Here is a 25990-nt window from a genome sequence, read left to right on the forward strand (position 1 = left end):
TAACAAAACCACAGAATTATCTACCACACCATTAGAAACGTCGATCAAGAAAATATCTGGCAGAGTAACAGACACAGAGTTGTAGAAAATTCTTCTCTAAGGCCAGTTTAAGAAGCTTTAACACACTTTGAAAGTACCAGCCAAAATAAATGCATATATGAAAAATATTAAAAGGTAAGTTAAACAGCTGAGCATCGTGTCTATCTGCATTTGGAGCAGATGAAAAACACAACAAATTTCCTTCTAGTCTGCTTTAACCATGAGCCAAAAGAAACTTCAACTCTCACCAGAGAAGCTTTACGATAGCTGACTTTTTCATTATTTACCAGAACATTAATTCCTTGAAGAAATAAACTACACACTCAGAAGAATCAATGCATTTTATAAGAAAACAGGTGAATTTGATGAGTTGTACTGCAGTTTAATAAACACATAATGGAACAGTGCATGTTCTTACCTGTCTGGATCTGGGTCTCCCAGGGGAAAACTTGCGTTTGGTGATGGCCGGTTTGCCCATGCCGATTTTTGGAGTGACTGATATGTAGGTGGTTGGGAGAGCACTCCCAGCAGCTGGAGGCAGCACTGGGGGCTGACTGTGCTGCACATCTCGTGCAGAATGCAAGTCTAGAGAAACATCTGGTGAGGAAGACACGTTTGTCTTGTTTAGATTAAGTGATGGGGGAAGCGAGGGGCATGTCTCAGCTGGTGGTTTTATGGGTTTGTCTCTGACTGGTGAACTATTTGCAACACCTCCACTTGAAGCAGTAGTTTCTACTTCTAGAAGAGCTGGTGCTTCTGATTTCTCATGGGTTTCTTCCTTTTGTACATCTTTCTGCACTTTTATTATTTCCAGTTGTTGTTCTACGGGGACAGAAACATCTCCTTTTCTTTCAGTCTCCAGAATTTCTGGTGTCACAGTCATGGTCTCAGGTACTGAGGACAGAGACCGAGAGTCTGCTGTGGACACTTCTGATACCTCCACACCACCCTGAGGCAGCTGTGTCTCTTCAGCTGGTTTGTCCAACTCCTGCTGTGCTACAGCTTGAACACCTTCCACCACTTCCATCAATTTCTCACTCTGACTGTCACCAGACGCTGGTGTCTTTTTAGGAGACATTTCCATTTCAGCTGAATTGATTTCAACAGAGACTTCTGCTTCCAGTTGTGTGGTCTTTTCTCCTGGTGATATGCCTGTAATTAAGTACAACCATATTAAAGGCTCACTGTGAAAAAGAAAAAAACTTCTGGTGTTCTGATCAACAAGTATCAGTACACATCATGCAGGCCAACACATATCACTTTACTTCAGTGAATTTAATATGTAGCTTAAAATATACTTCACTCACATCTTTCTTTGTACCTATTTTTACAGTAGTCTGTATTTTTAGTTCATAATTTTTCTTCCCTAAAAACACAGCAGAGTAAATTAAAAGAAAATAGACCCAAGATTAATTTTTGAGGAACTGAACACACATTTCCAGGTAGGCAGCCAAAAGTAATTTTTTTTTTTTTTATATTCTGTGTATTGAAGATGCATGCTATCACAAATTAATGTATTTTAAGCTACTGTCCCAACACTTACAAAAAGCTAAGAACAGGACAAGTACAAATAAAAAACCATTTTCCTCCTAAAACTCTTTCAGACTTTAGGAAATCAACTGAAATGAAAATGGCTGCTTCTGGTTTAATTTAAGTTATTAATCTAATATTAATTTCTTTCAAAAATATTTATCTAGCCCTCCCTTGAACCAAATCAAGAACCTTTCATCCATAACTTTCTTCATCAAGGAGTTCCAGAATTTTTGTTCCACTCTATAAAGAACCACATTCTTTGCTCTAAATTTGGCTTCTCACACCTTCCTTTGATGGGCCCTGATTCTCTTACATGTCATTTAATTCTATTACACTTGCACTCTTCTTAAACTCACACTGCTACAACTTCCTCAGCCACTAAGTTCATAGACAGCATGTTTTATTCTGAATATTTCTTCACAGTTTAAATCATGGCCCTTTACCACTGTGATGCACAACTGAGTGATCACAGCTAATCTGAAAAGCTGGGTTTTTTTTACTTTGTCCTTAAATACAAGTTTCTTGTCTCCCCTTACAGCAGCCATTCTCTAACATCTGAATGGGACTGAATGGGACATACTGACAAGTTCTTGACCCTTGATATTGGTCACTAACACACCTAGAGAATTTGACCCTTCTTTAGCTGCTCCTCCCTGTGCATTTGGTAAGATGCAGTTTCTCCCAAAACAGAAATGATCAGCTGCTGCAACCCTGTCAAAGATTATCTTTTACTTACAAAGGGAAAGAAAAAAAAAAACAACAAAAACAACCAAACAGAAAAACCCCCAGAAAACCCTTAACGAAGGATGCCTGTGGAGTTACAATCATAAAGCACATAAGAGAAACTGTGAGTGACAGTACTGAAATAGCAACAAGTCATTGGGTTTTACAATAAACTTCCAGCATACAAAGCACTGAACTATTTTTCCAGCTTGGAAAAAGCCAGTCCCAACAAAAAAGTAAAACAAACAAACAAAAGTAAAACAACACAAATATTCTGAAGGCTCTCTTCCCCTTCAATAAAACATTTCTTTTATCAAGCAAAGTTAATACACTTGCTTGAGAGCTCAGATGGAACTGTTGGCAATGTGTCTCCTAGTGCTTTCCAGGTGCTTTTTCCTCTTGCATTTAGAAAGCACTGCAAACCTTAATGACTGGAAGAAGATTCTGGTTCTGACCTGGTGTTTTCTCAGAGTGCAAAACTCTTTCTTACCTTCACACCCAACAGCTGATTCCTGATCAGGGCCATGACCTGTAATGGGTTGTTCCTGAAATGCCATATCCTCTCCAGCACTTTCCATTTCCATTTCATTTGTACAAGCTAAAGGAGAAGCAAAACAGTTATTAAAATTGCTGTGTTTATTCTACTACTTTGGCATCAGCAACTGCTGCCACTGTTTGACCTTTTGGCTAAAGAGAGACTGATATTTAATGATGACAGGATTTAGGACAAGTCAGGTCAGTGAGAAGGGTAAAGAGACTACACAGCACTCCTTAAAAATTAAGAACATTTTACTCATTAACACTGAAGCTTTCAGATGTCTGTAAGGCAATTACATACACCTAATACTGAAAATATGCACAGAGTTACAAACTTCTGCACAGCCTGAGCAATACAAGAAAGAATTTTCTCAAATTCCAGGTCTATAAAATTCAACAGAACTGACAGCATGAAGTCTGCAAATTTGTATATAAATACTACAGTAGATTATGGCATAGATATGAAGTTCCATCTACCATCAGCACTGGCAACACTGATTTTCACCTCATGTGTTCAACAACGTGAAAACTGAATTTTGCCACTTTAGAACTAAGATACCTTTATCTTTGCATGGAAAAGGCACAACTGAGAGGTTTTTTGGCTGACAGGATCATTACAGAGCACAGAAAGAGGAAATACTTTTTTCTTCCCCTTGTGTAAAAGCTCTTTCATTTAAGGAAATTCATTAAAATGCACTAGATGAAGTATGGAAAACAAAGTATATAGCAAGCATTAACTTGAAGAGAACTGATCCTCCATGGATGTTAGCACAAAAAAAACCAGGGAAACAAACACAGCTTCCTGCATCCAGAAAGTCTTTCTTAAGTTCAGAAAGCCCACAACTATTAGGTGATACTACTTTTAGCACCCTAAAAGCTGCTCTCAGACTCTGCCAACTTTAAAGCGATATTTTAACTTCAAGGAAATGATCATTTAGATTGGCTGCAAATCTCATTTTAAAGTACAGAAGTGTTCTCCTGGGTATAAAACCCTGCATGACTCTACTGATGTAACAGCTCCAGATTACTCCTAGCAGGTGAGATGACAGTCCTGTCATCTTGTCCCCATCCCTGGGGACAAGAGCATGCTTGTCAATGTTTCTACTACCTAAAAATCCTAACAGAAGCATTGCTTAAAACTTCAGCCTTCCAGATTAACCTGCTATTTACTCAAAAGGGTTTTTGTAGGAGACTGGGAGCTGTGACAGTGTATGTTTTGTTTTGGGCATCTTCAAAATGCTCTGAGAAAACTGCCTGGGAGTCCACAGCCTCTCCTAAGCTTTCAGAAGGGAAATGACCTGCAAGGGCTGAAGTGGACACTGGTGGCTGTGTTCACTGACAGAGTGAACTCATTTACAGACATTTCCCTCCTGTCATTGCCCTTCCTCCAGGAGCACCTTCTTCATCATGCCTTTACTGCTCACAAAGGTAATGTACAGGCTAACATCAAAGGGATGACTTGTTTATACAAAACATCACTTTGAACACAAACATTAGAGTTTTGCTGTAGCCTAACGCTTCCCCTTTCCTGCCAAAATTTACCAGGCTTTCAAAACCACAGATACTTATGGATAACATAAGATCAGTGCACAAGCACTGCTGAAAGCCCAAAAAATTCACATGGCAGTGGCTGTGCAGTTAATCTGTTACATTTTACCTTGATTCTGAATTTAACCACAGCTGTGCTTCTCCAGGGAAATTCAGCCTGGATGAGTGTAGGTGCTGCCAAACAGAGCACACAAGTGGTGTGAAATACACAAAAGCATTAAGTTTTGAGTTTATAACACAGCTCTGTGGATGACCCACTGGGCTCAGATCAAGCAGATCCAAGTCCTCCCTGTGCTTCCTTACTGTTACTGATTTATTTTTTAAAATATACTTTACACTTCTATACAACTTTCCACTTACCACTTAGTTAAGAATGTCTCAGAAATAAGATGACTGATCATACACTGCTTTGAAAAAGGACACCTATTAAAAGCTGTCTAGTTAAATAAACACCTGTCCCTTGAACACAGTCCAGCTCCCACTGCTCTGTCCTTCCTGGATCAAGTGAGGAGACCAAGCACTATGAGACTGACCAGCAACTAGAGAGAAACAGGAGAACTGAACGTCTCCAAAAATATCTACCAGGCACAAATGAGTGAAACAGCCAGATTGTCAAATGAATACATTTATGAACTGTACCACATCCAAAATAAATCAGTGAAGTTTACGGCTACAGCCTGAGAGGCTGGAGCTGGAAGGTTGAGAGCCACAATTATGGTGCTCACTAGCCCATGTTTCATGTTTATACCCAGGATCCTGAAGCCAGAAAGAGAAGCCACCCATGGACTGCCTGAGCAGCTGCTGTTAGACAAAGGGATGATTGCTCACAGAGCAGAATTTGAGTGGCTGGTTCACAAAAGACTTGGTGAGACTACAGGTATTGCATCTGATGTTAGCATTTTGCAACTGTGAAGTTTTAAGTTTGATTACCTGTTATACTGTCAGGTTCAGGAATGAGTTCAGAAGTGTTCATTACATCACATGGCTGATTCTGATCCCCTTCTCCTTGTCTACAAAGAGTGCAGATGTAGTCTTTCAATTGAGACTCCAATTCACTACCTGGAGATCTGTCACAATCTATGTGAATCCATCTGGGGAGATTAATTTATTGTGATTTAATTTATTGTGACTGTGATTTTAGTAAGGGAAATATAAAGCATCATAGTAAAAATCCATTAAAAAATAACACTATTTCCCATTCCTATGGGGAAACAGAGATTTTCAACAAATGCTTGATTATGGAGAACTTCAGGGGGAAAAGCATGATATGTCAGCATGTCAAACACTGAACAAACAAACATGAAGACCTAAATTATCCCTAAAGCCAATCAGACTCCAGAAGATGTAGAGCATCATCATGATATTGCACACTGAGATACAATATTACTGGATACAAAACATAGTTTATGTTCTTAAAATGTTCCAAACACTGTATTTTTAGGGGTTTTAAAATTACTGAAATAGTAAAAGACAAAAATTAAACACAAAATATTAACTTGAAAATTAAAAAAAAAAATCCAACAACCCAGATCACTGCAAACAAGAGTCTTTAAACTTTAGGATAATGACTTTTTCATCCTGCTTCCTCACAAATAAGTTAAATTCAATAGGCAGCAGCAGCTTGCAGCAAGTAACTGACAGATATCCTTAAGTAACTGCCAATTAATAATTATTTGCTAAGATTAAAATAAAGCTGCCTGCTATTGTTCATTGTATTTAGGGATGAAGGATCAAGGAGCTGCCCAAGATCCTGTGGTACTGTACATCCTTCCCAGAAACCCAGCAGTGTCACATAGCTCATCATAAGCTTCATGCATTCTAGTACAAATTAACAAAAGCTGGATACTTACCTTTTGCACATGTGACAATGCAACATATCTTTCTGGAAGTCTTGGAGGCACAGTTTTTCACAGAAAGGACAAGATAAGTTGTCTTGCTGTTGGTAACAACTGTCACATACCAAACAATTATGGTGCCACTGACAACTTGTTCGTGTGCCACACTCAGCACATACTCTACAGTTCTAGAGATCACAAGAATTTAGTAGTTAATTATGATATGTCACAATGTGATAGAACTGCCATTAACTGACATTTTCCTGTTTTGAATTAAATTTAATAGCTTCTGTCCTTGATAATGTAAAAAGTTATCCAAGATCTGATAGCAGAGCATGAATAACCGGCACAATAGCAAGAAGTTACCTGACACTAGACCTGACTTGAAAGTAGTATTTCTTATGAGATAAAACTTTTTTATTGCTGCTCTCATTTATCTTATGACTGCCCCAAACTGATGTAACATTACATACATCTCATATACAAGGACTTCCCACTGCAATTTCTTACAAAGTTACTTATAAAACAAATTTATTCTGCCTTCCTCAAATGCAAAGGAACCCACAAGCTGCAGAACTGTTTTGTTAAGCAAGGAGTTGAATATAAAGAGACTTCAAGTATAGATTACATATACTACTATAGCTTTGAGTTTACAGTTTTGTTCCCATTGTATCACAAGAGCAGCTGTTATTAACTGCAGGTTATCCACTGCACCTGGATCCTCCACTTCTCTTTTCCCTACGGAGGCTGATTTACTGTCCTATATAGGCTGCTTCAGCCACAGCACTGACAGCTCCCCCCTCAGAGCAGCTGTAGAGCCAGAGGATTTACATCCAAATGGGATTCCTTCAAAAATTACAAATTACATTACACAGCAACAGCAACCCACAATACACCTGGAACAGCATAGTGGGGATAACAAAGTTTGGGCTCTTATGAATGACCAGAGTTACTTGAAACCTTTCCACTTACTTTACATTTCCAACCATTTGTTGGTACAGCATCCATAACTGGCTGTAGACAGAAAGTGTGGTAGCCTTTGTCGCATGTATCACACACCAGCATCTTGTTGTCTTCCCCAGAGTGTCTAAGGAATGTAACAAGTCATCAAAAATTACTTCAATAAGCAGGAACAAAATATCTGTTTCAAGAAAAGTCTAAACAGGAAGACACAGGTGTGCACATAAAAATATGCAAACACTACTTACAAATACCTCCAGAGACAATGCCTTCAAATTTATTTTTAAATACAAGTGCATTCCACTATAATTATTCATCAAGAGCTGAGCCTGAGCAACCATTCTGAATACCAGATATTGGCCCACTTTCACTTACACATGTGTAGATAAATTTGATGACCTTTCTGTATTGAAATCAGTTCAAAATCTGCAATATACATTTTATTTCTTTCTGAAGAGAACATCCAATCGTACTCTGACTGTAATTTTTCCAAAGGAAAAAAGGAGCCATCAAGTCTGACTATCAGAGCCCCTACAATGTCAGACAATATGACTGCAAGAGCAAAACAAACATTAAAGGAAGAGATTTCAATTTTTCTACAATGATGTATTACAGAGCTCCACCACAGATTCCAGTGATAAAATAAATTTGCTGAGAACAAGACAAATAGTTTGGTAATATCTAAAGGCATTGTGTTCTGCCTTCGTTTAAATAAATTAATGCAGTAAGTAAACATGCAACAAGATTTGCCTAGATAAAGCCTTGCAGTATTTGGCATTATACATGCTAGATACTACCTCATTAGCTGGGAGATCTGGTGTTTTAAAAAGCCCTCTCTTTGCATTAAGATATGCTTAAAATGCTGTTCTTCCAATAATGGTGAAGAACTGCCGTACCACAGGAAGAAATTACAGAATCAAAGAATGGTTTGGGTTGGAAGGGACCTTAAAGACCATCCAGTTCCATGGGCAATGACACCCCCAACTAGACCAGGTTGCTCAAAGCCCATCCAGCCTGGCCTTGAACACTTCCAGGGTGAGGCATCCTCAGTTTCTCTGGGCAACCCATTCTGAGTGCCCCTCTGCCCAGCCTGTACTCGTGCTTGAGACTGCCCAAATCCAGGTGCAGAACATTGGCTGTGTTGAAGTTCATGAGGGTCACACAGCTCCACCTCTCCAGGTCCCTCTGGATGGGGTCCCTTCTTTGAAGCATCAACTGCCCGACACAGCTTGGTGTCGCTGGCAAACTTGCTGAGAGTGCCCTTGATCCCACTGCCCACATCATAACAAAGATGTTTATAACAGCACCAGCCCCAGTTCTGACCCCTGAAGAACAACACTCATCACTGGTCTCCACTTCAGTCCTTGACCCCAGCTCTTGAATCCACTGCGTGCTCCATCTGTCAAATGCATTTCTCTCCAGTTTACAGGTAAGGATACTGTGTTGGACAGTGCTGAACACTTTGCACAAGTCCAGGTGGGTGACATCAGTTGCTCTTCCTCCACAAACTCTGTAACCCCATCACAGCAGCCACCAAATTTTTCAGGCACTGTTTGCCCTCAGTGAAGTCTGTGACCATCACCTCCTTATGTCCCATGTGTCTCAGCACAGTTTCCAGGAGGATCTGCTCCAGGACCTTGGTAGGCAGGCAGGTGAGACTGATGGAGACTGATCTGTGGTTCCCCAGATCTTCCTTATCTCCCCTTGTAAAAATGGGGTCTAGGTTTCTCCTTTTCCAGTCAGTGGGAACTTCACCAGACCGCCAAAACTTCTCAAATATGATGGATGGTGGCTTAGTCACTTTACCCACCAGAGTTCCCTCAGACCCAAGGACATATCTCATGTGGTTCCATGGACTGGGTGCAAACATACCTCATTTTCTCTGCTTTTCCACTAAAGAGAAGATTTGTTAGCAGATGCTGTGTAATCACCCAGTAAAATATTTTCAAGGATACTTTTTAAAACGAGCTTCTGTATTCTAGCTTCATTCCGGAGATTTGCTATCTGCTGCATGTGATCAGGGAACACTCTTCTTTTGAAGTGAGTTGAGTGAATGCTAGCAAATACCAAGTATTCTGCTTGGAAAACAGGACAGCACTGACTGATCAGACACATGAGGCAGTAGTAGAGTGGTTTTTTTTTCCTTCATACTGTCCCAGCTGATCAGACTAGAGCTGAACAAAACTCATTTCTTTTTCAGTAAGTCCTTTAAAAAATCCAAGCAAGCGAAAGAACCCTGCAGTGCCCATCAGATTAAGTTATAAGAGAACGAGCCCACAAGCAGTCAGAGTTTTCTAAGAGAACCCTTACAGTGCCACAGCAACTAAGCTTCATTGTCTCTGTCTGGTGCTACTACTCAATCAGGGCCACTCATGTCACTTTGCTTCTTTGCTCAACCAAGCCACAGTTTTGTTTTCATTAATGACTCTTTATCTGCCTCTGAAAGACATTAAATGAGAGGGCCCAATGCAGGACACCTGCCCAGAGTGTAGGTACAGGCACAACTGAACTGTCAGCTGAGTAAAAGCACAGGTTCTTAGACTGTGAAGACACTACAGTAAAATTATTTATTTGGTAAATTAGAGAAAAATCCTCCTCTATATAAAAGGAGGAAAAAATCAGAATGTTTTGTTGCTTTCCAAAACCTGCCAAGATAATGGTAACTCTAGGGGTAAAACACACAGGACTTTCAGCTCAGCTCTTTTAGAACAAAGCTTCCAATACCAGTGTTTGCTCAGCTACTTAACATAGCATAATAACAGAAAAGATGGGCAAATAATCTACACTTCTTGGAAAAATACCCCAAACATTTAATGAAATATGCATTTCAAAGCCACAGCACATAAATCTCACAGCATCCTCCTCCATGTCCTGGAAGTCTCACTTACTTGCAATTCTGGCACACTTTGCAGTCAGGACACTGCCAACCTGCTCTTTTTAAAGGTGTGACTTGAATGTCCAGGCACATCCCATGGTAGTGCTGGCCACAGGTAGTACAAAAAAGTTGATCTAAGAGGTCTCCAGGGCTGTCGCACACTGCACAATTTGCTTCTTCCTTTGCTAAAAAGAAGTATTTTTTTCAATTATTATTTTGTTCACATTTATGAGCAATTGAATAAACCAAAAAAATTACTTAGTAGTTCTTACACATACAAAACTTGACCATTCTTACGAAATTCCAATTTAGTTAATGTATTTAATAGCTACTATTTCAATTCAGTTTTCTCAACTAATCTTCTCATAACAAAAGTAAATTCATTTTAAACCTTAATGAAGTCTTACAAAAGAAACAGTTTTATTCTCCTCGAGACAAAGCTGAGAGCTTTGGAACCAACTCCTCTGTGGAACAAGTACAAAATAAACAGACCTAAATCTATTATTTAGCTGAAGTGTTTGCAAGAAGGTTGCTCTAACTTGAGTTAGGACAAGCAAGTCCATCAATTTGAACTAAAACCCAACAGAAGACAAGCTTTACCAGTAAACCTCTTCCTTGTTCTGTCATTAAAATAAAAACACTTTGCTGTGCAGGACTGCTGGTCTTTAAAGACAGAAGAGTATTAACTCACATCTTTTCTATCTGTGAACACACATGAATTCTTGGGTATGTGAACTGTGACAGTGCACGTAAACAAATGCATTCTTAAGCTGATGATATGACAGTGCAGTTTTCATAAAACCTGGTACTAATTGTGTCATTTGATCACTGTGTACTTACATCTTTCAGGAGCCTGATCAATGTGGTCTGGACAAAGGAGGGACAAGTTACTGAAATCCTGAAATGTGCCTGCTCCAGCAGCACAGGGGTAATGGTACATCTGGGTACATTTCTCTTCACAGCATTTGATAGTGGCTCCAAGGTGCTTACAAAATGCACATCGCTGAAAAACAAACAGAACAAGTCATTTAAATATTCCTTTTTCTTGTAATTTTTTAGCCAGATCTGTTCCCTCACTTCATTTAGCAGATGAACACCTTGGCCAGTAGGAGGTAGTGAATACTGAGAAGGAAACTAGTGGGTAGTGTTTTCTTTCAGTGGCACTCCCAAACACAGTGTGCTCTAAACACACTCTGACAATTAAGATTCTTCTTGTCACAGTAAAGCATTTTCATTCTATGTTATCTAACTTGAGCTATGCCTTCAGTAATGGGGCTTGGAGACTTATTCTGAAAATAAAGGCAGATGACACCATGCTGTCAATAGGTTATGACTAAAAACCACATGGCTCTGTAAGCTGTAATGCAAAACCACAGACACTGTAATCAGAAATGCAAATGGAACTCAAGTATGATGTTCTCCCAAAAATCTTACTGGCATTATACAATTCTCTCTGGGACGATAATGCATTACATAACCTTGCACTTTCTTCTCATCTTGCCTTTCAAGACTACATAAATATCACCACCAAACTTTGAGAAGTCATAAATAAGCACGATTATTATTAGACACCAGAGAAATAATTTCTCAGAAAGAACTACGCAATGATCCTCCAGTTCCCCAGTCAAGAGAGAGCAGAGTCTATCAGTCTGCTTGTAAAAAATCACCCACACCTTTCTGATTCAGTTAATCAGTCTTTTTTCTTTCTCGGATTCATTACAGTCCCTGAAGCACTGTAACATCCTTTTGCACTTTTTCACCAAGGCAACAATACTTTTTAAGGCACAGCACTGTAAGATTTTGAGTAAACTTAAGAAAAAACAGCTCAGCAGCTCACAGGAAGGCATGCATAATATACAGCAACAACTGAGCTCGGGGACTTTCATTTTTCACAATAAAAATACAACACTAACACTGGTATGTTTGATTACTAGCTGAAGTGTCAAGTAACATCCAAATATGAACATAAACCAAATCAAAGAAAAGTTATGTACTGCATCTGCTTAATTCTTAGAATACAGACAATATTTATTACCATAATTCTTCTCTGTTTCAAAGCCTGGCATGAAATTAGGCATGAAATAGTGCTACTACAAGTCCACAGATATCCAAACCAGCCCATATGAAAATACAAATCACAAAGCTGCCTGTGTCAACAGCTACCTTCATATTCTTTAAAACCAGATGAAATGAATGATCTTCAGAAAAATATCTGCCAGCACCACAACTCATGGACAAGAGACAGAAAAAAATATTAGTGTATGCTAAACAGAACTGCAGTGTAAAGAGAGAAAATGCTCTGGCAAAGAAATTAAAGGGGATCATCAAGGAGAACTACTGCCAAGTTTGTGGGCTATGAGGCTTGGTCTGTCCTGTGATCTGCAGGACATCTCACCTCTACCCATGTCTAACACCTCCTGACAGTACAGGTAAGGTGCATCCTGTTACTCTACCAGCTGAAATGCAGAGGAGAGGAGAGGGAACAAGAAAAGCAAATAATAATGTGGAACTTCTGAAGGAGAGCAAGGCAGCAGCAATGGTAATTACATTTATGGACTGCCAACAAAACCAAAGTCCTGCAAGAAACTGCTTTTATGAAATGATACCTTCAGTGAGCACTTGCTGAGGATGCTGCACAAGGTAAATCATGAACTTAGATGTAAAACCATGAAAATACAGCCCAAAGCCTCCAACTTCAAGAACTGCAGCTCCACTCTAAATCACACACAACCACTGTCCTATTTTGTCCTTGATGTTCTGAAAACCTATGGAGATGGAACAGGTTTAGCTAAGACACAACTCTTACAGGCCACACTTTAAGATTTTAGTACAGAAAAAAAATAGAAAGGGAAACTTGGGAGGAGCTAAGATCCAAAAGGTATCCCTCAAAAAGTATTCAACAAGACTTTGCTGGATCACATCATTGACCCTTATTAGCTATTTAATCAGGAAAAGAAAATTATGATAGAGCTGTAAGCACTTAAATAATCCAACATTTATTAAAAGCTAGGAATAATGGAATAAAATAGCAATATAAATGGCATTTTTAAATACCACATCTGTTTTTCAAAACCACCAATCAACCACAGTACGTAGCAACTACAAAATCAGAATTCAACTTTTCCCAAATGCTCTATGAATAAATGAAGAAATTATGGAAAACTAGGAAACTACAGGATTACTAAAAACCTTAAAAAATGTTGATGTTGGTTTAAGGAACCACATAAAGATGCTGGAAGAAAAATGGAAACCCAAGTTACATGTAATTGAACCCTTCAAACCCATCTGCTAAACTGCACTGGCAATGGAAAGCATTTGGCAGATAAGTGAAACACACTTTGAAAACAATGTGGTATGTATCATCTGAAGCAAATAAAAAAGCACAGAATATCAACATTTGCTGAATTTGTAAGAGAGATAAAGCAGTCTGAAGAAACTAATGCCCAAAGGGATTTTTTTGGCAGCAGATGTTGGTGAGAAGAGTTACTTTTCCAGCACTAGAAGCCAACACTACTCTGAAGCCAGGCCCCATGCTATGACCCCAAAAGAACAGCAGAAATGTATTAAATTAAACAAAAATATTAAAAGCTCTGCTAAATAAAATCAGTAATGAATACTACTTTACTACTGCTAAAATATGGCATCATGACAGCAGGAGATGGAATGCAGCAATAAATCATGGTGCCCATGAGATGCATGCCCATATGAGGACAGCAGCAGAGCCAGGGACAGGCTGAGTCTCCAGTTTCATTAGTATGAACACAAAATAAGGTGTTATGGGAAGGGGGTGGAAGCTGCATTCGAGGGGCAGGTACTAGAAAATGGTCATCTGTCAAGGCAAGACAAACACTGTTTTGTTTATGGATCAAATATTTTTACATTCCTATTCTACAGGAAAAAAAACCCCAACTTTACAAGGTGTCAGAAAGCTGGAGAGATAGTTTATTACTTATTCATAGTACACTCAAGGAAATAAACTAAAGCAGAGCCAGCAGACTATTTTCCTACTCAGGAAGTCCTTCACTGGTTACCAACTGTTCCCTTCAGCAAGTTCCTTGTGCACTTGTCCATTGCAAGAAAGCTCTGAGTCCATCCCTACTTGTGTTATTTCTTACTGCTGTGATTTCCATAATTTAAAACTATCCACTCCTCTTTCTACTTGGCAATTTTGACTCTTTTGTTTTTTACATCTGCTTTTTCAGACAGAATAGGAACTAATTCTTAAAAGCAAAAGCTATGCCATCTTTAAAATTTGATTTTAAAAATCCCTTTATTTACTAATCCCACTGGCTCAAATATTACATTGCTGTACAAATAGAGTGGAAGAGGAAGAAATAAGTGAACCAAGAGAAAACAAAACCTGATCAATCACATTCTCTGTATTCTAGCTATATGGGAGAACATCCTGCATGAAATAAGAGTGGCAGAAACCACACAGAAGATTTCCAGGAAGACAAAAACTCAAAAATCTCTTTGCTACAACTGTAACTGCACCAAAACCAGCTGAACAAAAACCTTAATTCTGCCTTGTTCAGTTCAGCTGATGTCACAAATCCTACTGGCTTTACTGGAAACAGATGGCCAAAGTGGAAAATGGTGACAAGAGCAGCAGCTTTTTGTTAACCTTCCTGCTGCTCCATACTTTAGAGTACTCCAAAATCCTGTTCAAATAATAAAAAGATGCCTGTAAGGCAATGTAAAAGTTTATCCAGATAGTACCAAGAACTAATCAGAGGTCATGTTTTATCATTATTTTATTGCCCTTAGAATTACTTTATAACACAGACTACAGTCTCAGCAACCAGACAAGTAACAACCCTTAGAAGGCAAATATTAAAGAAAGGCTAAAATAGAGTCTTTGAGTAAGAACATGGCAAGTTGGTTAAGTGTCCTAAACCTAAATGTTAGTACTGTGAACTCTAAAATGTTCTTAAGCAAAATGACAAGTTCTCCACTGATGATGAACTTTTTCTTTAAAAAAGATCAGGTGACACAACCTATGAGAACAGTAAGAACTTTTAATTTTATGACAGTGTACCAAAAATACACACAAGCCATCTGTCCTTGATTAAACAATTTAATTCATTACCTGTAAGAGCAAATTTCAAACAGGTTAGCCATAGGGAAATGCTGTCATACAAACCTGTGACTGAAGAGAATGGGACCTTAAAAACCTGTCATTAATGAGAGCAGTAAGAAATTTTTACATAAACAGTCATTAATGAAGTATGTTCCCTGGTGGTTCTGATAATCTTCATTGGTTACTCCATCATCTAGAAAGAGCTTTATATTGCTTGCAGACACTAATGACCATTAGCACCTCTCATGTCAACTACACTGGTTTAAGTACCATAAAGCACTAAAGAGCACAATGCAGTAAGATGGCAACATAAAAACAATTAATGGCTTTCAAATGAACTACTGATTAGAAGTATTAAACAGAACACCTTTCCAGGAGTACTGGAAATTACCTTCTAGCTTTTTAATTTTATATGACTCATGTCACAGATTTGGAAATTACTTCAATTTATAACAAGCAAGTCAATCAGAGATCAGTTACTCTTCTTCCTCAAACCTTAACATAGTGACTCAACGCCTGCAATCAAGGCAGAAAGCAGAAGTCCTTTAACTGTGGAAATTTCAGGCTCTCTACAAGTCACAACTTTATTGTACATAAATCCTTCCTCATATAACCTGAAATGTTCCCAAACCCTGTTTATTCAGAAGCTCCATGGAAGGGTTTGGGTGCCTCAGAGCTGTGTTTTACTCATCATTACATAAGCTAGCAGAAGAACTGCATGGATATGACTTCCCTCACAGGCTCTGCCTTTGCTGCTTTTTTCACACTTTCATGAAGAAAAAGGGGGGTTTTTTAATCACCTCCTCGCTTTCTGCAAGAGTTTGGGTAATGTAAATGTTTTGAGTGAGGCTAAGCTTTTCCACAGCTATCAACCCTTAATTCCCATCTAATATCCACCATGGCAGAAGAGCACACACGAGCCTGTTGTTTAGCTAGACTGTCAACAACAAGAAGGGCAATAATGTTTAATGTAATTTAAACTGTGGTTATTAGGCCTCAGCATCAGCAACTCCAGGACAAACAAGGCAAGAACAAAAATCATCAGCTTTGGTTTGAGGCTGCTTTTTGGCAGGCTCAGAAAACAGACTATTGTGCCAGTTCCATTTGATTCATGCTCAGAAGGTCTTAAGAAGTGTGTGTAGACATTTCTTTGTGTTGGCAGAGCATGGGCTGAGCCACAAATTGTTGGAGGCTTGAGAAATAATAATTGAGGGAAACATTGCTACATGCTTGTTGTTTAATGATCATCTCTAGGCATCTGTTACTGGTCATTGCAGAACATACTGGGATGAAGTCAACTTTCTGTCAAATCCAGCACAGCTCCTGAACTCCTATATCATATACTGAGAAGCAACACAAGCATTCTATAGGTTATATCATAAATACATTTATAAAGGCATTTAAAGTAAAAGGAGAATTTACTGCTCATACAATCACACTGTGCTTCCAAATGACACAAGGCCTTGTAAGGACATCCAAACTTCATTATATTTAATAAGGCTTAATCATTTTATGGTGTTTACTTCATGGCAATTCAGTTGGCCAAACAGTGGGTTACCATTTTCAGGCTCCACTGTCAATACTGGCCAGATCTCCACTGCCTGCAGCTGGAATTGGAACACAGCTCACAGGTAGGCACATCCACAGGGAGGTCAAAATTCAGAGTACAGCCTTGAGCTGTCCTATTCTGACAGAAGTTCTTTACTGGTACCACAGCTAAGTCCACAGCAAAGTTTTTGTCAGCATATCACTATCAAAGAAGGGATGTTAACAGAAACTGTTTAAAAATACTTTCACATAAATCCTCTTCTATTTTTGAAAGTTTTCTGAACAATAAAGAGCTGGGGTAAACTTCTCACAACACATCTCTAAATTCTCTTATATGTTTTTGGAATACTTAGACAAAACTTTCCAGCCATTTCTGACAACAGGAAAGTCACTAACAAAAACATTCTGTTCATCTTAAAAACAGCCTCATTCATGGGACTTGCAATTTGTCATGTGTTTTGAAGTGGGGGATGCAACTTCTGCCCTTTCCCTGCAGATCTATCCAGACGTGACCAAGCTTGAGAAAACTATTTTTTAATGTAAAACACTTTCATAAGTCAGTGAAAAAACACAGAAAAACCTACTCTCACTGATCATGACTGATCCTCTCCAATTTCCAGCACTGACTGGACATCATGTACCTCCTGCAAAGGTTCCTTCAGTGTGACAAGGATTAGAGGAAGTCTGTAATAAATACTAAATACCTAAGCACAAAAAGCCATTGGAATGGAAAGAAGACCTAAGGATTCTGATACTACTGTCACTTAATCACGTGGGGAACTGGAGTATCCAGCACACAGGCAGATGGACTAGTAAGGAGCAAAGAGACAAAAGGGATTCACTGTGTGAAAGAATCTGATGAGACTGGGGAGAGAAACCACGGATGGAGATGGAAGCTGAGGAGGAGCAGGGGTAACACTTGAAGGGCCAATTAATCAAACATGGGCACTTAAATTGGATAAAATCCTTAAAGGAACTTGTGTGATGAGACTCAGGAAATGGTGATGGGAGACATTCCAGAAAGAACCTAGCCAAAAGGGGTGAGAAATGTTAAGGAGAAATGAAGAGTGGAAATGGCTAAAAATATCAACCTGAACAAAAAGTCAGGAGTCTGAGACAACTGAAATTGGATGAAGATTACAAGGAGGAAAAGTACACTGCTCTCTGACACCTAGTGCTGTATCACTATCAGCCAGCCAGCTCAAATAGCAGTGCTCTTATGTAGCCACAAAGGCTTTAAACCTGCAGTTTGGGAGGTCTGCCTTTTCTTTTTCTCCCTGACAAAAGGAAATGATAGAGGCAGACAAATACAAAGCAACACAGAGACATGGAGACACAGATAAAGGAATGGGCAGATACGCACACATGTGTGTGCACTAAAACACAAGGAGCAGTACAGATCAAACATGGATTTTGTGCATAAAATAGATCTTACAAGAGATCTAAGTCACTGGCTTAAAGAAACCTGTTACTGTGAGACTGCTTAATTTACAGACAGAATAAAAAAGAAATATTGGAAAAGGTTGTGGATGGCTTGTGGGAGAAGCAAAGCACTTAGTTACGGCAACAGAGCAATGGCCTGCAAAAGAGTTGTAGTTTCATTTCTTCTATGAAGCTCCTTGATGATACTGGGCAGGGCACTAAGTAAAATTTTTCTTTGTTTATTTTTATTCATTTTTAATCTTACTGTTAGAAGCCTGGAGTTTTCTTTGCCCTGTAAAAATTCAGCCCTAATTTCCACATAGATTGTGCACTCACAACTGCATCAGAGTGAAGGAAGAACTGCAATATCAGTGCAACCTTTTAACTAAATCTGTGTACTTTTTGAAACGCCTTCAATTTGCCATCCAAATTAGCAGATAAAAATAAATTCAACTTCTCTGGGGGAAAATGTAGCCTAAGACACATAACAAGGCCATATAAATGTGCTATTAAAAAAAATACAGACAAGTTATTCACATTAGTGAAGAACGCATGCAGAAATGAGGAATTCTTTATTTTCAGCAGTATCTGCATAGTCCACACACCTACATACTAAACACTAATGAAAAAAATGGAATATTGAAGAGGTTTATACCAAGACAGCAATGTCTATCCAATGGACTGAACTAGGCACAAACTGTTCTGCATGTGATCATATAATTAAAACATGCATAATCAGGCCAAGGCACAAAAGACATTAATTGTGTGCAAAGGACACAAACTGTGGGCAAAGGATGTTAATTGTGTGCAGACAACCTGTCTTCTGACATGGCCTTACTTTGTGTTTTCATTTTATTGTCTTAATAATGCACTCTTTTAAGAAAGATTTTGAAGATACATTACCCTGATTTAACAGAAAGTTAATGCCAGCCAAAGTCACTATATACACTCAATGATACATATAATTTACAAGGTAATAGAAGGGATGGAGTGACAAGAAACTCTGGATTATGTAGAGACATAAAAAATGCAAGAATTTCCTGCCTTTAATACCTTCCTCATTAGTGAGCACCTCCTTAGTATTCCTTCCCCACTGACTGCAATCAGTACCTTATTGTTCATAATTCCTATTTCCTTGGCTGCTCCTAAATTGCACTCTCCAAATGGCACAAAGTCATCGTAAACAAAATCCTACATCTTCAGTTCACTAATTTCTGTAAATTGAGCTCAAACAAAGCAATTAGGTGGCATACTTGGAAACTACCAGCTTGAACATTAGTATCATTTCTTCCCTAATAAAAACTTGACATGTTTTATCTGGCTAGGGCTTTTAGCTTTTTTTTTTTCAACTTGACTAAATTAGTCACTTACATGTATTTGTCCCGTTGCTTTTCCCAAGACACGGTATTTCAAATATTATACAATTATTTAACTCACTAGCCACTGAAATAAATAAATAAGCCCCATGTCTTTCCATCCTGTTCCTTCACTGGTATTCCTTGGGCAAGCATTGTGAAATGCAACATCTTGACCTAGAGTTTAAAACCCTAAAATTACTGGTCAAACATTGAAGCAGGTTATTCAGCTGGGCTTCAGGGAGGTGAGGGTAAGAAGGGGCTGTTTGTTTCAGTTTTGCAGAATGCTGTCTCAGTAGCCTGTCAAGAAAAAAGCTGCCAAATTTTGTAATGAATTCCACAGAACATTAAGTCTGATGCTTAGCAGAAGCCATAACTGTTAAGTAAATGATATCCTTTTGATGAATACCCTTATTTGAAAACAACATTGATTCTTCTAACCCTCTAGCAGTGTCCCAAAACAGATGTGCACAACTGCAAATTCTGTTTGCTTTCAGGTTTACGAAGTGTGATGACATTTTTACAATCCTGCATGAGCCCTTTTACCCAGGAGTAAAATAAAGCACAATAATTCTTCACCATCTGTTTGTTAATTTTGCATTCATTTAACTTTGCATTTTAAACTAATAATCATTTTCTTATAATATAGTTTGTTCCATTGGTAGAAATTACAGCTGTTCAATTAAAAAAAGAATGGTTTATAACACAGTTTTCCTCTAAATAATTCCATTGCTCTTAATTATAGAAATGTTAGTGCCATCAAATGGAAAAGAACTGCCAGAGATTAGTGTTATGCTTTATATGTCACAGATTCCCTTAGTAAATGTACATATTTTCTTCCGTTCCAGCACCAATTCCTACTTGGTCTCTTTAACATTAAAGCCATTTTTTTCCACTACAAGACTCTGTGTGTTTTTTAACATTGTTACACGCAAAGGTACAAACAATCAAATGAAGCTTCTGTTTCATTTGTGGCACAAAGTCAAACCAAGCACAGTCCTACTTCTTCATAATGCTTTTCCTTAATCTCTAATGACAGGACAAGGAGGTTTCGATATTTATATTTCAGCTGGTTACAGCTAAACTAGGGCTGGAATAATGTCCTAAAAGCTTTTTCTCACCATGTTTACAGTCAAATGGGGAAATCCCGTTCCTTTATCAAAAGTAAAACCACATTGAAATAACATTAATAATACATCAGAGCTAGTGAAGGGGAAACAATTTGGGTCAACAAAAGATGTGGTGCCTGGAGAGAGAGCAGGAGCCAGACTGAGATTCTGTGGACTCTGTGTTATGCTCTGGACAGGGCATTTTCCACACAGACCAGGCTGTAAGGTCACAAGCCCTAAACACAGACTGTCCCCACGCTGACACAGTGGAGTGTCCACTTCACTGAGGTTCCTGGGCTCAATCATCATCATCATCTACAAATAAACTCCTCAAGAGACACAGGCTGCTCAGCTAATTCATGTCAGCAGTCCAGTAGTATTAGAGAGCTGTTCAGATGGTTAAAACAATCAAGATGATTGCACTGTTTTCTAAAACCAATTTTATCTGATGGCATAGAAATCTCAGTATCAGATGACATCCTAATGCTGTGACAGTGTTAAGATAACAATTCTGCCACAGTACTAGGATGAGTATTTTACTTAAAACACCCCAAAGGCAAGAGATGGTTTACCACAAAATTGATTTATTTCAATTAAAGGAGTTCAGAAAAGGCTGAAAAACACTTAACTGGTGCCTAAGACTGTAACAGAGCACTCACCTACAGAAATGAACTTCCAGAAGCACCACACACAACAAGATCACGTAAAATTAGGAGTGAAAGTCCAACCAGAGGTTAGTGAGATGCTCAGCTTCCAGTCCTACCAGAATCCTGAGCATCCTGACCTTTCAGTTTCCCAGACAAGTGAGCACTGCTGCCAGGGCCGACCTTTTCTGGGGGATTTATCCATCACAGCATGTAGGTCTGACAGGAAGCAAACATTCTGGAGGTGCCCAAGGCACATTCTGATGTGATGGATGAGTAATGGTTACAGTCTTCCCAATGATTTGCCATCTATTTCAAGTTACTCTCATTAAAAAACCTCACCTGGTGTGACATTTGAGAAAAATGAAACTCCTACTTATTGAATGTACAAATCCATTTACATTTTTGAAAATGAGCAGTTCCCTCACAAAGCTCAAACAATAATAATAACAACTGAACTGTCTTCCTGTGTCATTTCTCTAAAAGTTCTCTATTTGCTTTTAAAGGTTTATAATTTGTCAATACATCTCCCTGGAAATAATACACAAAAAAACTCTAATATTCTGTAACAACCTGCAGTAATTGAAAGGAAAAAAAGCCCTCAGTATTTGCTCAGATATTTGGTTGGATTGGGTATTTAGATTCAGATTCACTAGTTATTCTGCAGATTCTGTCATTCTTCCCAGTTCTTTGCACAGCAGTTTCATACTGAAAAAAAATTTTGAACAGAAAGGAAATACTAAAGTATAAATTAAAAAATGTAAAGGGAAAGGCTAGATGTGGAAGCACTTGCAGTTTTATAAAAAAAGTCTAGATTGCAGCTTGAATACCTGTATCTGAAGTGAGACCATGACACTGCAATATAGTGTATCAAGTAATTTTACCCATGTTAGATGCTTCAAAAAATAAATATTTATTTATTTCGTAACAGCTACTTTTCCTCCCTGATGTACTGAAGGGGAAAGTGACATCTTTGAGGGAAACCATTAATATCACTGAAAACACATTGGTAAAAAAAACCGTACGTGAAGTGCTGCTTTGAGAACATGCCACTTCATCAGTTCTTCAATTAATGTTATTTAATAGGATTCTTATAATTAATCATGACTATGACTCATGGAACACCTACACATTCATTACTGGCAGCAGACCTATTATTGTCTGCCTACTTTTTATTCCCAGGTCAGATCTGCAGAATGGGGAGGTCAAGTATATACATGAAAATAAACAATATTAATTCTTTCACATAAATAAATGACTATCAACAGTGGCCTATTAGGAAAAATAGCTTTAATTCAAGTAATGTCTGTATTTCCCACTGAGGTGATGCACTTGCACAGGATGGGCAGTTGCTCCACATTTGAGAAGATTCCTAAGATGCCTCTTTCATGCCTGATTTCCTGCATGTTATTAAAAAAAACACTCTACGACACCTGCATTAATGGCACTACTTCATACTGATGTCTGCAATATTTATGCTCAATCTGCAACTCTGGGACAGAACTTACACTAATGGAAGTCAATAACAAAATCTTCAGGGAGTTCAAAACTATTTTTTGCTAATGGTTTGATTTTGTGAGCTGCTGAGTACACCAATCTTAGAAGCAGTTTTTAGGCTACTGCTTAAAAGCAAACTGATGCCAACAGACTAATATGACTACTCCTGAGTTTTAAAGCATGTTTATAAGATATTTTTGAGGATGGCTGAAAATCCCAAATGAAAATCCACAATATAATTTATAGTAATCAGGAAAAAAAACTCAGACTCTTTTGACTGGAATAATCAGAACCCCTTTATAATTCTAATTTCATTAAAGAGTCTGGACTGTAAAGCTCTCATTCAGAAAAAACATGTGACTCACGTTCATGATAAATTTAACAGACATGCTTAAATAAAATGCTATATAAAAGGGATACTGCTGTGAAACCTAGATTAGAGTCAGTTGTGTAACACTAAGCAAACAATGCTACAGCTGAGCAAATACACCTACTAGTCCCATTGAAGTATTTTTTCTTTTTATTCCTGTGCTATATATTAAGGACAAAGCTGTTGAAGAGGCCTTTTTATTTCTATAATGCTCAAAGCATAATGAGGACCTGTCCTTGACTGAAACTAACCAATATTAACTCCAAAAGACCGATTACTCTTTTTTCATAAATATAACCATCACACAAAAGGCAAAATTAGACCCTTGAACACCAACAATAAAAAACCCCAGATGAGCTATGGAAAAGACTGAATATAAAATATTTAAATCAGAAGCAACCATGAGTGAGGTGGTAATAATGTTGGAAAAGGAGGGCTGCATTAAAACACCTACAAAGGTGAGGAGATTGGTGGTACTGCCACAATTCCTTGTGTAAATTTTTATAAACTTACTGCTGGCATGCTGGTTAAGAGATGGGTATGGTTTCCTGACTTTTTAAATATATATAGAGCTCCAGTTTTCTTATTTGCTGAAAATACTAATGGCATAATAATTTAAATAAATTTCTTAATATTTTTTCATACATTTTAATTTCTTGTTCTGCATTCAGAGTTTGGGGGCATTGCACTGACATTTTCTTTCTTTTGTAGACATTGAAGGACTATGCCATTGTTGCTAAGCTCAGGAGAAAGGGAAGGCCCAAGTATCTGCATTCTCATTTCCTACAGCAAAGCCCCAAAATGGGTCAGTCCTACCAGCAAAATGACACATTACCAAAGAAGAAAGTACATTCTTGATTGGAGAGACAGTGTGATTTTCCTTCAGTGGGTTTTCTTTGCTCTTCAGAGATCAGGTTCTCTCTGGTTTTAACACATAACCCTCCCCCATAGATTATAAAATTTTACAATGGAATGTTAGTGAACTGCTGTGTCACTGCCTTAATGCTCAGAGTAACATTTATGAAATACATCAAGGGAAGTGGGGGGAGAAGAAAAAAAAATAGGATTTCTTTCGACACATGAAAAGTGTTTTCTACCCAAGTCATGCCAGAGGAAGAAAAGGTCTTTGTGAGACACACTTCAGCAGTTTGGAACACACACTGAACAATTTCACTTCAGAGCCTCCAGTAAATTATTTCAGTGAATGTTAGTGAATAAAGGAAACCTGCACTGGAAATTCCTCCAGGAACACAGGCCCTTTCATGTTTCTCAGCAAGGCTCTTCAGCTTTCACTCCTGGGCTGTTGCTGTTTCTCAGTCTCTTTCTGTGCTCCAGTCCATTTTGTCTGGTTCCTACACCTCAGCCTGCCCTCAGTGCCTATCACCTATTCAGCATCAAAACTCTCTCAGAAACGTTTCTGTAGCCACAGTCTCTCTCCCAATTCTGGTACCCACCTATCTGACATCTGGAGTTCAAGAAAGGTGCATTTTTCAAAGCATTCAGCTTGGAAATAACCCACACTGAAAACTTTAAGGCTGGCCCTGCTTTCCTACTTGAGCGTCATGGGAGTGCTCCCTGGAACCTCCCCCTGGCTCCAGAGCAGGAACCCAGCAGCACCACTGCTCTGGGAGAGAAAAACAATGGATCAGGCTGAAAAATCAAACACTTCCCCCTTCAGATGAAGCCACAGAAACCATCTTAAGGAAAGACACTTAATGCTGCCTAAGCAACCCAAGTATTTTCCTCTCTCGTTTGCTGCTGTATTCCACAAATGCAGTTAGAAAGGGAAAGATCACTTAGGTAGATTCACCTGCCAGAAGTGACACCATAATTCTGTTCAGATGTACAAAACTGTAGGGGACACAGAGCAATGGAAGCAAGAGAAATTGTATTTGGAAAGAAGTGATAGATTATGAAAAATCCTAGCTTACTGTGAAAATAAGTTTATTACTTAAACCTAAAACTTATATCAGCATCCATGCACTGGTCACTGTCCCTGGCAAGGGCAGGCTCTAGAACTTGGTTCTTGTGGCCCAAATAAGGAACAAGACTCAGTTCTACTCTAAGCAGTGAGTTCCAATGTGCACTGACAGTACCACCTGATCTGCACACAAATTCACAGTATTTTTTTTCATGGACCTGGAAACAAACAGGTAGGGATACAAACATAGTTGTTATTTCACGGAAGGTTTATGACAAAGCGCATCAAAAGAAAAAATCTCAAAATAAAATTTGTTTTAAAATGCGCACTTTTTGTTCTGCTTCATCTGAAAAGGCAAATTCTTCTCTGAACTGTGATTCACAAAATAAAGCCTGCCTTCCTCTTGTAAATACAATAAACATGATGAAGACAATCTAAAAAAATAACAATAGCTAAGTAAGTTTCACATGACCATGTGCTCCTTCTTCCAGGCAACAGGTCAGAATCACACTGGTAACAGGTTATCAAACAAGGAACTACTACAGAGACTGGAAACGACACTCAAATATCTGCACTTGATAAGAATCAAACTCCATAAAAAAAGAAAAAGCTCTTAAAAAAATAAATCTTCATGCCCAGAAAAAGCTCTAAATCAAACACTTTGCTGATATTTGGTATATTGATAATCTACTGTACATTAACACATAAACAGATCAGTGTTTTGTGTATCTAAAGAAAGGAACATCATTTGTTTCTTGAGATGATGATTTTAAAAAGTGCTAAAGTGGACATGTGTCATACAGTCTTGAAATAAGTATTTCTTCATATTCCTAATAAACTTTTCCACTTGTAAAAATCCCACAGACCTTAACAGGCTGAAGCATAGTACTGACTTTACTGGAATGTTAGTAATAAAAATTTTAATTATGGGAAAATTACTTAAAAATTCAGTATTTATTTTAAATAAAATTTGTCTGGGGAAAAATGTAATGTT

The 25990-nt window shown here is 38.3% G+C and overlaps 1 protein-coding gene across 13 annotated transcripts in view; it reads right to left on the reverse strand.

Annotated features, from left to right (window-relative positions):
- KMT2C (lysine methyltransferase 2C) overlaps positions 1-25990 on the reverse strand; it is a 187325-nt gene that overhangs the window by 75573 nt on the left and 85762 nt on the right. For all 13 annotated transcript variants that reach the window (XM_064430461.1, XM_064431113.1, XM_064430643.1 and 10 more), the window contains 7 exons: positions 10891-11053; positions 10064-10235; positions 7188-7302; positions 6231-6403; positions 5311-5471; positions 2786-2893; positions 458-1191 (listed from right to left, as the gene is read on the reverse strand). In XM_064430461.1, coding sequence (XP_064286531.1) covers positions 458-1191; positions 2786-2893; positions 5311-5471; positions 6231-6403; positions 7188-7302; positions 10064-10235; positions 10891-11053 — 1626 coding nt within the window. The remainder of the gene's footprint in view (positions 1-457; positions 1192-2785; positions 2894-5310; positions 5472-6230; positions 6404-7187; positions 7303-10063; positions 10236-10890; positions 11054-25990) is intronic.

This window comes from Passer domesticus, chromosome 1 (assembly GCF_036417665.1).
Source record: "Passer domesticus isolate bPasDom1 chromosome 1, bPasDom1.hap1, whole genome shotgun sequence".
Classification (NCBI taxonomy): domain Eukaryota; kingdom Metazoa; phylum Chordata; class Aves; order Passeriformes; family Passeridae; genus Passer; species Passer domesticus.